The 16,691-nt window shown below is 45.9% G+C and overlaps 2 protein-coding genes across 2 annotated transcripts; one reads left to right on the forward strand and one right to left on the reverse strand.

The window, feature by feature from the left end:
* Positions 1-371: 371 nt before the first annotated feature.
* POLR3GL (RNA polymerase III subunit GL) lies at positions 372-13,647 on the reverse strand. Its single transcript, XM_008528241.2, has 9 exons — positions 13,509-13,647; positions 10,345-10,500; positions 3,548-3,715; positions 3,090-3,219; positions 2,155-2,223; positions 1,744-1,800; positions 1,417-1,490; positions 1,173-1,286; positions 372-870 (listed from the first exon to the last, which is right to left on the reverse strand). The coding sequence occupies exons 3-9, from the start codon at positions 3,671-3,673 to the stop codon at positions 784-786; spliced, it is 657 nt and encodes a 218-aa protein (XP_008526463.1). The 5' UTR covers positions 3,674-3,715; positions 10,345-10,500; positions 13,509-13,647; the 3' UTR covers positions 372-783.
* ANKRD34A (ankyrin repeat domain 34A) lies at positions 13,323-15,667 on the forward strand. The gene has a single exon (XM_008528242.2). It carries the CDS (start codon positions 13,323-13,325, stop codon positions 14,811-14,813), a length of 1,491 nt encoding a protein of 496 aa, XP_008526464.1. The 3' UTR covers positions 14,814-15,667.
* The last annotated feature ends 1,024 nt before the right edge of the window (positions 15,668-16,691 follow it).

Below are 16,691 nucleotides of genomic sequence, written 5' to 3' on the forward strand. Positions count from 1 at the left end.
ACAAGAACAAGATCAAGGTCAAGTGTGGGAAAGAGAGGGCCTGTGTCCCTATGAACACGTGAACAATCGTCTCTGTAGCCTGAGGACCAGAGGCTCAGAAGCCAGCTGGTCTTCAGGGCCTGGGCTGTTCTCTATTACTCACTTTGCGCAGCTGCAGCCATGCAGATGAGTTCCTGAATGTTCCTTGGCAGTGCGAAATTGGGAGTATATGTCCTTCCATGGGGGTGGGAGGGAAGGGACAAAGGACAGGAAGGCTGTAACCCCCAGTGTGTCACACTGGACTCTGACAGGTAAGGAGAGAAGAATGGCTCAGCTAGACATCCCTTTCATTTCTCCAGCCATCTCCCACCATGCCTCACCCTGGACAGAGAGACAAATACAAATATTTTATTTAAAAATATAAAACTGCCCTTGCTCCTTCTAACTGCTCCCACCCCCAGTTATCTCCACAAACAACTATAAAAAATGGGTAGGGGCATGTGTGCATTGTCTCAGCTCTAACAACCAGTTCTTCTTTTGACCTTCCTTTCTCTCTTTCACACAATTAAGACATTGGTCCTTTGCCCTTTCCCCAAGATATCAGAGGTGATACAAGAGTAGAGGGGAGGGGAAGGGTAGAAAAGAGTCATCATTCTCCATTTCTACCTCCAGAGACCAAACAGGTTATCTGGACTCTGAGCAAATGATTTGTTTGTCCACAAAACCAAACAACAGGGACAGTTACTCTCTGTATCCTAAATCAAGAAAGATATGGAGGTCCAAGGTATTGTTTAGGGTCCTTCTTCAATATATAGCCTCATCCATATTGTCATCACTATCACCCCCAAAATCCTCTCCATTGTCAAAATATGACATGATGTAATCAGTTTCCTGAAATAGAAAAAAAAGAAATAAAGGTCAGGCATTCTTTCAGCATTCTCCTTCCACTCTGTATACCAGAACCGTTCCCTCCTAATCACACTGTTTCAGGCCTGGAAAGTCCCTTTCAGCTGTAGTTCGCTCTTGAGAAGAGCCTAGGGACAGATAAAGGGGATGGCACTATCCTTTGAGGGCACTATCTCCTTTGGCCCTCCAACCCTCTGAAGAGAACATCCCTGGTGGACAGAGTTGAGATCCCCAGAACTTATGAGGGGAAGAGACGGAGGTTGAGTGTGGAAAGAGGTCCCCTTCACCTCTTCATGTTCTTCTTCATCATACTCCTCTTCTTCTTCCTCTTCCTTCTCTTCTTCTTCTTCTTTCTCCTCATCTTCCTCTGAAGTCACTTCTTCCTCTTTCTTCTCCAGGGTCTATGTGAAGATGAATAGGAAGAGAAACTCAGACTTAGCTTCCAGAAGGGAAAAATTGAGGCACACATGGGCCAAAGGGGAGGGAATGGATCTGGGGCCCAGGTGGTCTCCATTCACATTTCCTCCTTACCTCTAGTTTCTGTATTGTTTCCTCCTTATCTTCTGTGGTCTTAGGGGGCCTTTTGGGGAGTAGAATGGTGGTCCCTGGTGAGGGGATCAAAGGTAACCTATCAGAGAGTAAACTTTCTTTTTAGTTTTCTGCCCCACCCTCCTGCAGAGACCGTGTCACTCTGCTGCCCTCATGTGGCCACTATGGCATCCAGCAACAATACTGGTGGATTGTGTAGGAAGTGGGAGGGCAGGCAAGACCACCAGCTGCCTTGGCTCTCCAGCTGCCTTGGTCCTGGAGCTGATGAAAAAAATCTCTCTTCTCCCTTTTTTTTCCAGATACACTCACGCTCCTTCTGTAGCTTCCGCACTCGGATCTTTAGCTCTCGGGGTAGACGTCGCCAATCTGGGAATAGTGGGAACATAAAAGTCAGTAAGACTCTGCCTGGGGTCTCCTATGAATGATGACTCATTTTAAAGAAGAGATGAGGGTCAGGTCAAGGGTGAGGAAAGAAGCGGCTGGGTTAAAGGTGCTTGGAATAAAACTGTGGCTTGGATCCCTCCAGGGGAGTAGGGGCTATTTAATAGGTTTTCAGGTAGAGTCTGAAAGTGTTTTGGAGCACATCTAAGGCTCCAGTTTGTAAATACTTAATAGGGTGGAGAGGGAGACAGAGGAGGGTGGATGAGGTGGTGGCTTGGGGCTTGAGGCATCTCAAGCATTTGAAAGAAGGGCAGTCAATGAAAAGGGCCCATCACCTACCAGGGTTCCAGTCGATGGCATTGTCCAACGGCCCTGACATCTGGTATTTGTCTGAGTAACGCTCCACATCTGAGGGGTCAGAGGTCAAGGGTCAAAGTACTATCCTTTCAGAGCCCCAGAAGAGGGTTTATCCTGAGGTCCCAGCCCTTTCAATACTCAGGAATTGTCTGTTCTCTCACCCCAAACTCAGAGCCCAGGGGGTCAGCTTCAGTGACAACCTCCAACACTCTTCTAACCTGTCCCTTTGCCACCCAAGATTACAACGTTTTTGTTATTTCTCTTAACCCAAAGGCATGGCTACAATAAGAGGTAGTGTGGTATAGTGGAAAGTATACTAGAGAGCAAGAAAGCAAGTTTCAGTCTTCCCTATACCCCTGGTTAACGGGGCTAACCTAGGCAAGTCTTTCATCTCTCTGAGCTTTAGCTTCTAGGGCTTCAGTAGGAAAGCACCTGATGTCAATATACTGAAATACGGTACTTCCACAGCAGTTGGTAAATATCCACTATTCCAAGCCTCCCAAGTGCACCTCCTTCTCCAGTCCCTCCTGGTCTCCCTGACCTTGCCATGATCCACTAACTAAAGGGGTAATATTTTAATTAACAGAGATTCTCAGAGACTCAGCACCAGCCCCCCTTTTGATTGGTTGATGCATATAGTATCCAGGTTCTTAAAAATTTTAATACATCCCCTCATTTACACCTGTGAAATGGTTATCTTAATACTTAACTTCCTACTGTCCCAAAACTATTGTGAGACTCAAAACAAACCATGGATACCGTAATACATTTCAAATGAAGGGGTAATTATTATGATCTCCCCAGTTAGAAAGTGAGTTTCCTGTGCCTCTTCTGGCCTCTCTGGCCCCCAGTGGTGCTGAGTACAGAGCACTACTCACAGAAGGTGCTCAGAACATGATGCTAGTATTCCAACTGACCTCTCTTGGGGACAGCTGGCCGGATGAAGTAGGGGAGCTGCCTCATGGCCCCTCGTAGCTCCTGCTTCAGTGCCAGGACATATTCCCCTTCCTCTCCTGAGGGCAGAGGCACTGGGCGGAACTCCAAGGGCTAAGAAGGCAGAGGCAGTGGTCAGTTCAGAAAGAAAACGCTGGAGTACAAATCTGGGAGGGCCTCTCCTCTCCCCCCAATTCAATCCAATGCTCCCACTGAGCAGAGGGCCAAAGGAGAACGAGGAGAGAAACACAGCATTTTGAAAGCTGTGGAGCTGGGAGTCTGAGAAGTAAGGGTAGTGGAAAACATCCCATGTGAGTTGGGAGTATAGAGACAGGGAGGAGCAAGATGAGGATGGTTTTATGATAGCCCACAAGGAATCCAGGATCATATACAGTCAGCGAGGGGCACATGGGAGTCTTAAGAAGGGAGGGCAGACACTCACAGGGAAGAGTGGAGAAGGCTGCAGGGTGGGTGGGGGCAAAGCATCTCCTTTTCCAATGCCCACAGCTTCCATGTTGAAGGTCAATTGCCCCCGGCCACGACCCCGGCCCCCACCCCGGCTGGCCATGGTGGAGGGGGCCTGGGTATTCAGAGATCCAATGAGAAAAACCTGATAAAGACAAAAAGAGAAAAAGAAGTACAGTAGAATGGACAGGAAGCCAGGGAGGTATAAGACAATCTTTTCTCCTTGGGATGGGAAAAGCCAGCGTAATTCAACAAATTTTGACTGAGAAAGCATAGTGCCAGGCAGGGTGTTTCTGGAAATATAAATATGGATGAGACATGGTCCCAACAGGACAGATAATTGCAGTATAGTGTAAGTGTAGCACAAAAGGGAAAGTGATTAGACTTTTGGATAAAATTTCCCTACAACCCTAAGATAAGTGGAAGTTTATTACCATCTGCATATGTACATATGACCTTTGAATTCTTTTCTCCCTTTCCAAACCCAACAAGGCCCCAATTCAATCCAACACTATGCATTTCAGCAAAACATTTATTAAGCATCTACCATGAAAAACGTAGTGTGCCAGGCACTGTGGGGGCACAGGAATGAGTCGTCAGTCTCATTGTCAATTGGGAGAGTGCAGGAAGAGCCATTACAATCAAATTGATCATTTCAAACACCACTTGGAAGCAAAGAATCTTAGAATTAGAAGGACCCATAGGGTCACCTAGTCCAAATGCGCTCCCAGTGCAGTGCTCCACTCTGTAAGTTGTTAGTCATTTAGTGTCTGGTCGCATTTTCCTAAAGAGAGGGTGTTCATTCTACCCCAAGGCAGCCCATTTCACTCAACTGTGATGAATCAAAAGTTCCTCCTGCTACTGAACTGAACACTGCCACTTGTCATCTTGGGGAGCCAATCAGATAGAATGGGGGACAAAGTCACCAAATGAAAATGAAATTTCAAAGAAATTATAAGCCAGTAGCAAGGAGCACACATAGCACCCAGATCTTAGTTTCTAACACCATTTCCCAATAAAAGGAACCAGGGCTTCTTGGAGAAACAGCTGATTCTAGGACTGGGGAAGGAAATATCTAAGATGAGCTTGAAGCATGCTGTAGTGCCAGAAAGTAAGGAAATACTCCCAAAAAACAACACACACACATTGATGGGGCTATGTCAAAGGGGCATAAGAGTCAAGTGAAAGAGCTCCCAATGAGAAATAAAATAAATAAAGTAGTATTGGATTATAACTCAAAGTATAAAATAAATATCCATGAGTCTATACCGACATAAACAAACAACTGAATAAATTAACACATGGGGGAGAAAAGACAAATCTCTTCTGTAGAATTCCAAATGAATTATGTAGATTCTACTCTAATGAGGGGAAATGTAGCTCCTCACTCCTTAAGCATGGGTTGTATATAGGAAATTTTGTCCCATACAATTTTGGAAAGGGGGAGAGTAACGTTACAGTGGAGAAACTGGACAAATACTACTTCAGTCAGGTAACCAAGGTCAACATCAAAAATATTAAATCATGTTATTAGTATGCACACTTAAGTTGATGTGATGAAAATAGCACTTTACCTCTGTGATCCTCCTCCTCCAAAGCCATAACCCTAGTCTAATTAGGAGAAAAACATCAGACAAATTCCAACAGAGGAGCATCCTATAATATACCCGACCAGTACTTTTCAAAACTGTCAAGGTCATCAAAAACAAGGAAGGTACACACTGCCATTGTAAAAGAAGGAGAGCTGTCCTAGTGGCAGCATTCTTAAAAATAAAGAAAACCATCCCTTTTGTTTTCTGATTATAGAAGTAATATACATTTATTCTAGAAAACTTGGAAACACATAAAGTATAAAGAAAAATACTTATTATTTCATGACCATGATGTAGTAATAATCATTATTAACATTTTAATATGTATCCTTTCAATTTCATTTGTGTGTAAATATACATGTACTTATGTGTGTATATGTATGTCTGTACATACATAATAGGGCCACAACAACTAAATGTAAGGAAGTGTCCTGGATGGCATCTTGAGACAGAAAAAGAACATTAGGTAAAACTATGGAAATCTGATTCAAATATGGACCTTAAGTAATTATAGTATATCAATATTGGTTCATTAATTATAACGAATGTACCATACTAATATATGATGTTAATAATAGGGGAAACTGTGTGCCAGGGCATATGGAAACTTTTAGTACTATCTGCTCAGTCTTTCTATAAATCTAAAACTTATTTTTAAAAATAAAATCTATTAATAATAATAAAAAAAGAAACTTGAGTAGCAATTCAAAATTCATAGTTCCTTGTTTTTCATGATGCTCCTCTGTTGGAATTTGTCTGATGCTTTTCTCTTGATTAGACTGGGGTTATGGGTTTTGGGGAGGAGGAACACAGAGGTAAAGTGCCATTTTCATCACATCATATTAAAGGTACATACTAACAACATGTTAGTTTAGGGAACAAAAAGAGACAATACAGACAACACAATTAAGATCTCTTAAATTAATGGTTCATAATATAATTGCTCCCATAGTCCAGAGAAGGAAGAAAGCTAGGAGGACCAGAATAGGAAGGGGAGGCTTTGTGAATCACAAGGTCTCAAGTTTGGAAGAGCCCTTAGAAATCATGTATTCATTCATTCAAGAAGTATTTGTTGAGAATCTACTATATGCCAGACACAATGCCAGACAATGGGGATCATGATGAATCCTCTACTCTAGAAATGCATCCAGCCTCTCATAAACCATATTTAGTAAATTGTTATCCAGCTTTTATTTAAACATCTTTAGTAAGAGAACTCCCCATCTCACTTTGCTATTCCATTTTTGAATATTTGTTTTTCAATCACTATTCAACAAATACTTTAAACAAGAGATATATGGCTCAATGAAGTGCATTCCACAAAAGATTAGTTGGTGAAACAAAAGATTCAAAAATATGTATAAGGTAATCTGTTTTGTCAAACACACACACACATATCAATAAAAAGTTGTTCTTTTTTATTGATTTATTTTTTTAACATTTTACTCTTCATTTTTCTCCCCAAAGCCTCCCTGGTAAGTTGCGTATTTTTAGTTGTGGGTCCTTCTAGTTGTGGCATGTGGGATGCCACCTCAGCATGCCCTGATGAGCGGTGCCACATCCGTGTCCAGGATCCGAACCAGAGAAACCCTGGGCCAGCGAAGCAGAGCACTCGAACTTAACCACTCGGCCACGGGGCCTGCCCCAAAAAGCTGTTCTTCAAATTAACCAAAAATTAACATTGGTTAATTTGGGGTGATGTGTTTTTGTTCTTGGTTATGTGAATTTTAAGGTTTTTTTCTACACTGAATAGGTACTGGTTTTGTAACAAGAGAAAAATATTAATTAAAAAAATTTTTAAATACAGTAACAGAATAGTAGATGAGATTAATAATCTGTAGCAGGAAGGACAGGGTGGAAAAATGTGTGTCTGAGGAATTTGGAAAGTTTCAAGTCCAACTGCTATGAAAAATGTAAGGAAAAATGGCTGTTGGTTAATAGATTAAATTATGATCTGATTAAAAGAAGATATTAGAGGAGAGAGGATGTCTCATGGATACCAAAGAAGGATCAAGAATTTGTCACCAGGGGCCGGCCCCGTGGTTGAGTGGTTAAGTTTGCATGCTCCATTTTGGCAGCCCAGGGTATCATTGGTTCAGATCCTGGGCACAGACATGGCACCACTCATCAAGCCATGCTGAGGTGGCTTCCCATATAGCACAACCAGGACCCACAACTAGAATATACAGCTATGCACTGAGGGGTTTTGGGGAGAAGAAGAAGAAAAAAAAGAAAAAATGGCAACAGATATTAGCTCAGGTGCCAATCTTAAAAAAAAAAAAAAAGAATTTGTCACAATGTCTTCAAACCCTTTCAAGGGAAAGGACACTCTAATCTAACCAGATGGCTTAAGTATCTTTCCACTTGACAGATACAGTTCTAGCAGGAGATGGGAGGCTGTTTTGATTGCAAAGAAGTGAGGAGTCAAGAAAAGGCCATGACCAAATCTAACTCCATTTCTGATACTAACCAAGTGACCCTCAAGGACGTGTGGTAAAAAGAAGACAACATTTTATTTAATTCAGACAATAAACTGGTGGTTGGGAAACTGTAAACTATCTGTCTCCTACCCGACTCAGCTGATGAATCTACAATGTCTCTTCTATTTAACATTGTGATTGAGTCTAAATTCTTGAAGATATTTAAGGTCTCCCATAATCTGGTTCCAAACTGCTTCTCCTTAACATCAACCCTCCCTAGGGTTCACCCTGCATTCTCCTTCTCCCCAAACACCACCTCGTATACATTACACTCATTCCCAGTTATACACAATTACGTATTGTGGTAGAAGTTACTAAGAATAGGTTTCAACAAAACATACAGAAAAACAATTACATCAAATTTAAAGAAGGCAGTACATGTAGTAGTTAAGAACATGTATTTGAATCTCAGTTCTGACATTTCCTAGCTACACAACCTTCAGCAATTTATTTAATATCTCTGTTTCCTCATCTGTAAAATGGGAATAATAATAAAACTATCTTAATTCATTGATCAAATATTTACTGAGTGCTTACCATGTGCCAGGCACTGTTCTCAGTGCTAGGAATACAGCAGTGAGCAAAACTCATTGTGGACAAAAAACTGCTGCACCCATGGAGTTTCAATGGAGCTTACACTGGAGTTGAGTTATCAATACACAAATATGTCAAGCCATGTGACGCTGTGCAATCCCTAAAGGAGTGGATATGAACAGAGAAAAGAAGAGATCCAGGGACTGAGGCCTGGAGACCTCTAATGTTTAGAGTTTCTTATATTTTTAATAAATAAGGCAACAAGTTAAGCCCTTATTATCTTAGAACTCATGGAAATCCAAGTGAAAAAAAATCATCCCAATAGAATAAATGTGCAAAGGACATGAATAGGCAATTGACCAAAAAAAACGGCCAATAAAACCACTCTTTATCTATCAAATTGACAAAGATTTAAATAATAATCAGGCTGTGATGAATTTTTTTGAGTTGGACACTCTCATACCTCACTGGAAAGACTATAAACACAATCTTTCAGGGGAACAATCTGACCACTTGAATCAACAGCCTTTTAAATGTTCATATGCTTAATTCAGTAATCCTACTTTAAAAATCTATCCTAAAGAAATCATCAGATATATAGCCAGAGATATAAGTACAAGGATGTTTATCAAAGAGCTATCCGTGGTAGCAAAAATTCTGAAATAACCTAAATGGTTCAACAGAAAATGAATGGTTAAAAAAATTCAAATATCCATTTTTAGACTATTATGTAGCCATAAAAATGACTTTAAATAATATTTGAAGGCAGAAAAGTGTCCACAATATAATGTAAAGTAGGGGGAAACATGATATAAAATTGTATTTATTGTATGGCCCTATTTATGTAATATCTATATACAGACATACACACACATATGTATATATATGTATACATGCAGAAAAGAAATTGAAAGGATATATATTAACATAATGTTTATCACTACATCATGGTCATGAAATAATAGGCATTTTTATTTATGCCTTTATGTTGTTCCAAATTTTCTAGAACAAATGCATATTACTTCTATAATCAGAAAACAAAAGAGATGGTTTTCTTTATTTTTAAGAATGCTGCCACTAGGACAGTGCTCCCTCTTTTATAATGGAAGTGTGGAATGCATTTCATTGGGCTAGGTATTTGTTTAGAATATTTGCTGGATATTAATCGAAGAAGAAATATCCAAAAATGGAATGACCTGCAAAGTGACATGGATTTCTCTCCCTAAAGATGTTTAAATAGAAGCTGGATAACAGTTTACTAAATATGGCTTAACAAAGGAAGGTGGCATGCCTAGAGTAGAGGATTCATCATGATCCCCATTGTCTGGCATTGTGTCTGGCATATAGTAGATTCTCAACAAATACTTCTTGAATGAATGAATACATGATTTCTAAGGGCTCTTCCAAACTTGAGACCTTGTGATTCACAAAGCCTCCCCTTCCTATTCTGGTCCTCCTAGCTTTCTTCCTTCTCTGGACTGCGGGAGCAATCATATTATGAACCACTAATTTAAGGATCTTAATTATACACTGTATTGTATTTTATTTTGTTTATTATTGTAGTTCCCTAATTCCACTAGGAGTTTAAATCCTGCCTCCCCAATCAGTTCCATTCAATTCACCTTTGTTGGGCACTATGTATTCAGTACTAAAACCTGCCCTACAAAACTTTACATTCTAAGAAGAATAGAAATACTAAAGAGAGAGTGCGCACTAAGTCTAAGTGCTCTAATAAGGGTATGCATAAAAAGCTATCATCTGACTGGGGAATAATGAATTCTGCTAAAAAAGGTGGTCCAGGAAAGCTACAGGTAGGAGGTAATTTCAGCTGAGTCTTGATAGATAACAGGAGTTTGTCAGGCTCTTAGGGGAATAATGTTAAGATTCGGGGGAAGTTGATGCCACAGCAAAGAATCAGAGGTACAACAGTGAATCTTTCTCACCTTCTGCTTTAATCTGTCCCCTATGCCCGACAGAAAACTTACGGTTCTCTGGTATACAATCAATGCAGCAACGGGAGCCCAGAGGAGAAAGGTTCCCTAGAACCAGAAGGGGGCTGATCCAACAGGCTTCAGGAGAGCTCTCTCTGTCTCACAGCTTGGCCTTGGTGAACTAGTTTGGGAAGTGTGGAACCGAACCAAGTCAGAGCCACCGGGTCGGAGCCTTACCTGCTGCCCCTCCCCCACGCGAAGCCCAAGCCGCAGCCAACTTGAAATTTGCTGGTCTTCCTCAAGCCGGTGGCGTTCTAGGTCCGCCTCCCAGAGCTTCCCATTGGTGAGTTCTCCCGGCCAATCTTGGAGAAGCTGAGGAGGGAGGTCCGCCCACTTGAAGCGAGAAGAAGGAGGGAGGGAGAGAGTCAGCCGGAATCCAGGCTTGGGGAGCCTGGCGCGGAGAGAGATGGGGCTGCAGAATCAACCGGGGGTCAGTTATTTCGGACCTCATCTCGGCTGGAGGAGCTCCTGGTTAGCGAGAGCTCACAGAGGGAACCTGACAATCAGATCTCACCGAAGGACTCTGTTGACGGAGATCCCACAGAGAAATGAACCCTTATGAAACCTGTTCTTATTGATCAGTCTTTTTGTGATTCAGGCTTCACAGCTTGACCTCTCCTCCATTATTCCAACCTTCCCTCAAAGCTACACTGCTTCCCTCCAGCACCACCAGGAATATTTCTCTTCTAAAAAAAATTTTATCTGGGTTGCTGCCATTTCTCTGAGAAGATGGGGAGAGGATTTGGAGAAGGAAGAATTAGGCATCAGAGAACCAGAGTTGGGGAGGCAGGGAAGGAGCCCAGTGTTTCCTGCATTTTCCACTCCCTTCCAGCTCCTCCTGGCCCTTGGCAAGAGGGGTGGGGAGCACAGTGGGAGGAGTCCTCTTTTCACAAAAAACAGAAACTCAGGGGAAAAGTTCAGAGTGAAGGTAAAATCTAGGAGTTAGTCAAGAAGACTATCCCAGATGTTAGGGAAAATGACCCTGGGAGCGAAGCCTCTGGACTTGGAAAGCTGTAGGTGTAGTGGCAAGTGTCCAGTCTTTGGAATAGGACAGAAACACAGCTGTGAGGCTTTGGAGAACTTGCTTAACTATACTAAGTCTCAGTTTCTTCATCTATAACAAGAAGATTATTCCTTTATAGTGGTGTTTTGAGGTTGAAGATAATGTATGTAAAGGACCTGGCACATTGTTGGTGTCCAATAAATGGTAGCTGGTGAAAACAACAACAAAACAATCCCTGCAAATAGTTCTCTTTCTCTCCTTCTTCAGGAACATTATTTTTAGTATCTTGTGTGTGGCCTCCAACCTCTGAATTATCTCAGGTGAGTTTTCCAAATCCTGAGGATTTTTCCTCATCCCTCTTCCCCTGATGCCTTCCAGCTGGACACAAACTCATTCCTAAAATATGCAGATGGAAGCTATGGTAACTATGGAGACAGGGCAGGTGGCAAGGCGAGTCAGAGATAGACAGTGAGAGAAACTGATTGCGGCAGACAGGGAGAGAGAAGACTTAAGGAGCAATTCGGACAGAGACCTTGAAGCAAAATGCAAAAATAAGGAGTCTAAGCAAGACTGAGAGTGAAAAGATGCAATGAGAGAGGATATGTTTGTTACAAAGTTCCCTATTCTCTCTGCCCCTTTTCTATCTCCCTCCCTCCCCCAAGAATATGGGGAGGAGGCATGTGGGAAGGCCTCTTGCTTTATCTAAAAATGACCCCACATAACCACCCTCCTTATACTTACCTAAGAGGTCTGTACAAGGGAGCTAAGGTCCAAGTTTATGCTATGTGTTCCGTTTTGGGGGGAGGTGGAGTGAGGATGTGCCTTTGTGTGTGACTCCCGTTCTCCCTGACATTTAAAGTACAAGAAGGCAGGCGGATCTTTTGCCTCTCTCTGTACAGTATGGACTCCGGCTGTGGAACCCAATTGCCTGTCTCCACCCCTCTGCACAGTGTGCCATGTGCCGCCGTGTGTGGCAGGTCAGGTCTGGCGCACAGGCGCGCATAAACACACCAAGCACGGAAAATAGGGATCTGCTGAAGCTCAGCGAAGAATTGAGATGGTCCCAGTCTGGGTGTCGGAGGAGTCTCCTAAGGAACACTTAGGTTTGTTGGGGCCGAGAGGAGGTCAGCTAAGCAAAGGAAGTCAGGATTGGAACCCATAGGTTTTGAGGGTTTATGTGTGCAGGGGTGGGGGAACGGTTTGGTACCCGACGCCCCCACCCGCAGAGACTAGGCTATAAATAGCAAGGCAGAGCTCCGCCCCCCCCCCCCCCCCCAGCTTCTTTCCTCCCGAGCCGGCGCTGTGCCCGGGGCGCACCGGGAGGAGGATCCAAAATCCAGTGCCCGGGCGCAGATACTGACACCAAGGGAATCCGGATGCCCCCCCCACGCCATGTGGGCCCCCGAGAACCTGGCTCCGCCATCCCAGCCTCCCCGTAGCCCTGGCCTCAGCCCTGGCCCGGCAGAGATTCTGCAGACCTTCAGGTAACTATTTGGGCGCATAGCCTGGGAAGGGAAAGAGCAAGGAGTGATGGGGAACATAGCAGGGGCAAAAGAAACCCCCAATTCTCCCCCCACCCGTTTTAGGTCCCAAACGCAAGCTGCTTCCCTCCCCCCATCCAATTTATGGGGCTGTGGCAACCTAAAAGAGGTTAGGAATGGAAATATGTGTGTGAATGTATGGGTGCATGTGTGTGGGTGGGTGGCGTTCAGCATCCTAAAAAGGGGATTCCAAGTGCGGATAAGAAAAGGGGGATGCTGGAAAGGTCTGATAAGCCCTGGGGTGAGGGTGGGGGTGCGGATATCCTTGCGCGTGCACGTACGCATTTGCACGCGCGCTCGTCCTTCAATGCGGGTGCACCCTTCCCACCTCCTCAGGCATGCGCTAGGGGGAAGAGGCGGCTCAAAGGCGTGAGTTAGAGGAAGGACTATGTGCGGTGCCGTGGAGATCTCCCCCGCCCCACGCCAGGTCCTTCCATCGGTGCCTCAGTTTCCCTGCCTGAATCCTTCAATAAGATCTCTCTCTTTCCCGCAGGGATTGGCTTCGCCACTGAGCCCTCGGGCCTCTGCCAGCCACCCCCCATCCCCCACGCCCTTAGCCATTCTCGGCAGGTGCCATCCGCTCCATCGGTACTCTCGCCCCAGCTGCAGTTATGCTGCACACCGAGGGCCACGCTCTTCTTCGGGCAGTGGGTCAGGGTAAGCTACGCTTGGCCCGTTTGCTTCTGGAGGGGGGCGCCTACGTGAATGAGGGTGATGCCCAGGGGGAGACTGCGCTAATGGCGGCCTGTCGGGCCCGCTACGACGACCCCCAGAACAAGGCGCGCATGGTACGCTACCTCCTGGAACAAGGCGCCGACCCCAACATCGCAGACCGCCTAGGGCGCACAGCGCTCATGCACGCTTGCGCCGGGGGTGGGGGTGCCGCCGTGGCCTCGCTGCTCCTTGCCCACGGCGCAGACCCTTCAGTCCGAGATCACGCGGGCGCCTCGGCGCTTGTCCACGCCCTGGACCGCGGGGACCGCGAGACCCTTGCCACGCTGCTGGAAGCCTGTAAGGCCAAGGGCACGGAGGTCATCATCATCACCACCGACACCTCGCCCTCGGGTACCAAGAAGACCCGGCAGTATCTCAATTCCCCACCTTCCCCGGGGGTGGAGGACCACGCTCCCGCTCTTTCTAGCCCAGGGGTCTGCACGTCGCCTTCGGAAATCCAACTGCAGTCTGCAGGAGGAGGAGGACGTGGGTTGTTATCCCCTCGCACCCAGGAAGAAGAGGAGAAGCGGGACGTATTTGAATTCCCTCTGCCTAAGTCCCCCGATGACTCGTCCCCTTCTGAGCCGCTCCCCAAACCACCCCGTCACCCTCCAAAACCACTCAAAAGGCTAAACTCCGAGCCCTGGGGCCTAGTGGCCCCTCCTCAACCGGTCCCGCCCTCGGAAGGGAGGCCGGGGGTCGAGCGCCTGACCGCGGAATTCAACGGCCTGACCCTGACCAGCAGACCGCGTCTTTCCAGACGTCACAGCACGGAAGGCCCGGAGGACCCGCCCCCTTGGGCGGAGAAAGTGACGGGCGGGGGTCCCCTCTCTCGCCGCAACACTGCGCCAGAAGCTCAGGAGTCTGGTCCCCCTTCAGGGCTGAGGCAGAAACTGAGCCGCATGGAGCCGGTGGAGCTTGATACCCCCGGAAATCTTTGCCCTGACTCGCCAGAGTGCAGCCGCCTGTCGCTGGAGCGCCGCCGATTCAGCGCCTCCCCGCTGACCCTGCCTCCAGCAGGCTCGGCTCCCTCCCCGCGCCAGTCCCAGGAGAGTCTGCCTGGGGCTGTATCTCCGCTGAGCGGGCGGAGGCGGAGTCCAGGGCTGCTGGAGCGGAGGGGCTCCGGGACGTTGCTCTTGGACCACATTGCGCAAACGCGGCCTGGTTTCCTGCCCCCGCTCAACGTCAGCCCCCATCCTCCCATCCCCGACATTCGCCCCCAACCTGGAGGTCGGGCGCCTTCGCTGCCCGCTCCTCCCCAGGCGGGGGCGCCAGGCTCTCCCAGGACCAAGCGCAAGTTGGTGAGGCGCCACTCCATGCAGACTGAGCAGATCCGCCTGCTAGGGGGCTTCCAGAGTCTAGGCGGGCCAGGGGAGCCTGGGCGCTGAGAGGAGCGAGAAGAGCCAAGGAGGGTGAGGGATCAGGACCTTGATGGGACAGGCGGGAGAACTGGCTCACATACACACCACGGGCATAGGGGTCTCTTGCATGTGCTCATGGGCACGGTGCACGCACACATGGGTAAACATGTGTCCACAAGCACAGTATTTTTATTCGCAGGGAAGGGTAAATACTCTATTTACTGGGCATAAAGACACATGCATTCATGCCCTGGTCACTTCATACGCATATGGGAATTACTTGTGTACTCACAGGCATGGCATACACAGGACCACTTGTGCTAGGGCCCCAAATGGGTTCCCGACTCTCTTGTATTTGTTCAGAAGCAGTAGGGAGCCCCTATTTATGGGTAGTTTCCAGTCTCTTTGCCCTCCTACAGAAGCAAACCTTGCTTTCCACGTATGCCCTGCAACAAAGCCGGCTCATGATTTTGCACAGTCTATCCTCTTTGTGAACATCCCAGCTATTCTGCAGGTTTTGCAGGTCTTGGTTCTCTCTCCAGGCCTGGCTCCTTATTCACACCCTGCTTCCAGCCCTAACCACTTTTCAAGATATCTTCTTCACTTTCCTTGGGATTTCCTACAGCAATCCCCAGCCTCAGTTCTGCTGTTGCCCTTCCTGTTCTCAGCTTTACTTCTCAACTTCCTGCTTTTTATCCCCACCCTGCTCCCCTGCAACCAATACAACAGGTTGTCTCACTTTCCCAGGGGGGTGGGTCATGGGCTCTAAGCTGCTCTTCTGTCTGTTTGAGCTTATGAACACCCCCACAGGTAGAAGTGGGGAGTAACCCTAAATCACTCCTCTCTCCACTTGACATATCAAATAAATGTGTTCAGAAGTCTCTGTTTTGTCACTTCTGCCTGAGGGGTGTGGGATGTGGGGAATGGGGAGGAAGAGTGACGCTAAGTATAGCTACAATAGTCTAGGGGATACTTAGAGGTTCCAGCCACCTTCCCTCCAGGAGACCAACTGACCAACTGTGGTTGTAGAAGAAAAGGCAAGTGTCCTAAAGGTTTTAAGGCATTTGACAGGTTTTCATTTTTCCAAGTCTCCCCTATGTCCGTCCTCAAATTCTTTAACTTGAGATTCCTACATAGAGTTTCCCCCTCCTTCATTAACAGATATATCCCGTAGATTAACTGTTCCTCTTTCAAGCTTCCTATTTCTTGACCACTCACAGTTTTTCCTTAGGAGTCTAACTCTCATCTCACCAGGTGCATTTCATTCATTTTCTTCTACTTCTGGCTTCCATTTCCCCATCCTTGATTTCTAAGCCACTGTAGGGTGGAGAGAGAGAAATTTGGAGAGACAGAGAGGAGTAGTTAATATAACCTCACCTAAGTCAGAATGGCATGATGGTTAACTGACAAAGGGTGTGTAGTGTATGTGTGTATGTGTGTTGTGTGTGTGTAAGAGTAATCAGAGGAACCCAACTGGCAAAGGATGTCTAGTGTGTGTGTGTAAGAGTAACCACAGGAACCCAACCTGACAGGTTCTATGAACAAGGGTACCTGCCTTAATCTGCCCCCTGGACCTTTCATTTTGCTGATTTTCTGCATATATTCTAACTCTTCCTCACTCTAATGCAAGTCAGGGAGCGACCCATTCTACTTCTTCTTACTCCCTCCCTCAACTTAGAATAGGTGAAATCAGAAAATTACTCAATGATGTGGTATAATGAAAAGATCAAAATACTAGGAACCAGGAGACCCATGTCTGAACCACGCCCCCCCCCACCCCCACTTTGCCATCTCCTAGCTATTTAATTTTGGGCAATTTTTCTAGCCTCTCTGAGTATCAATTTCCTTAACTGTAAAATAAAATCTAGTTAGTGATTGTGATTATTAAATAAGACAATGCACTAA

This window comes from Equus przewalskii, unplaced genomic scaffold (genome assembly GCF_037783145.1).
Source record: "Equus przewalskii isolate Varuska unplaced genomic scaffold, EquPr2 ChrUn-12, whole genome shotgun sequence".
Classification (NCBI taxonomy): Eukaryota; Metazoa; Chordata; class Mammalia; order Perissodactyla; family Equidae; genus Equus; species Equus przewalskii.

What these genes read in the sequence shown, in the direction of transcription:
- POLR3GL (XM_008528241.2), bottom strand. Translation starts at nt 3,673, where the DNA reads ATGGCCAGCCGGGGTGGGGGCCGGGGTCGTGGCCGGGGGCAATTGACC. An exon ending in GCGGAAGCTACAGAAGGAGC is followed by an intron (nt 1,491 to 1,743) that starts GTGAGTGTATCT and finishes TCCCCTCACCAG; the next exon opens with GGACCACCATTCTACTCCCC. An exon ending in ATGAAGAAGAACATGAAGAG is followed by an intron (nt 871 to 1,172) that starts GTGAAGGGGACC and finishes TTTCTATTTCAG; the next exon opens with GAAACTGATTACATCATGTC.
- ANKRD34A (XM_008528242.2), top strand. Translation starts at nt 13,323, where the DNA reads ATGCTGCACACCGAGGGCCACGCTCTTCTTCGGGCAGTGGGTCAGGGT.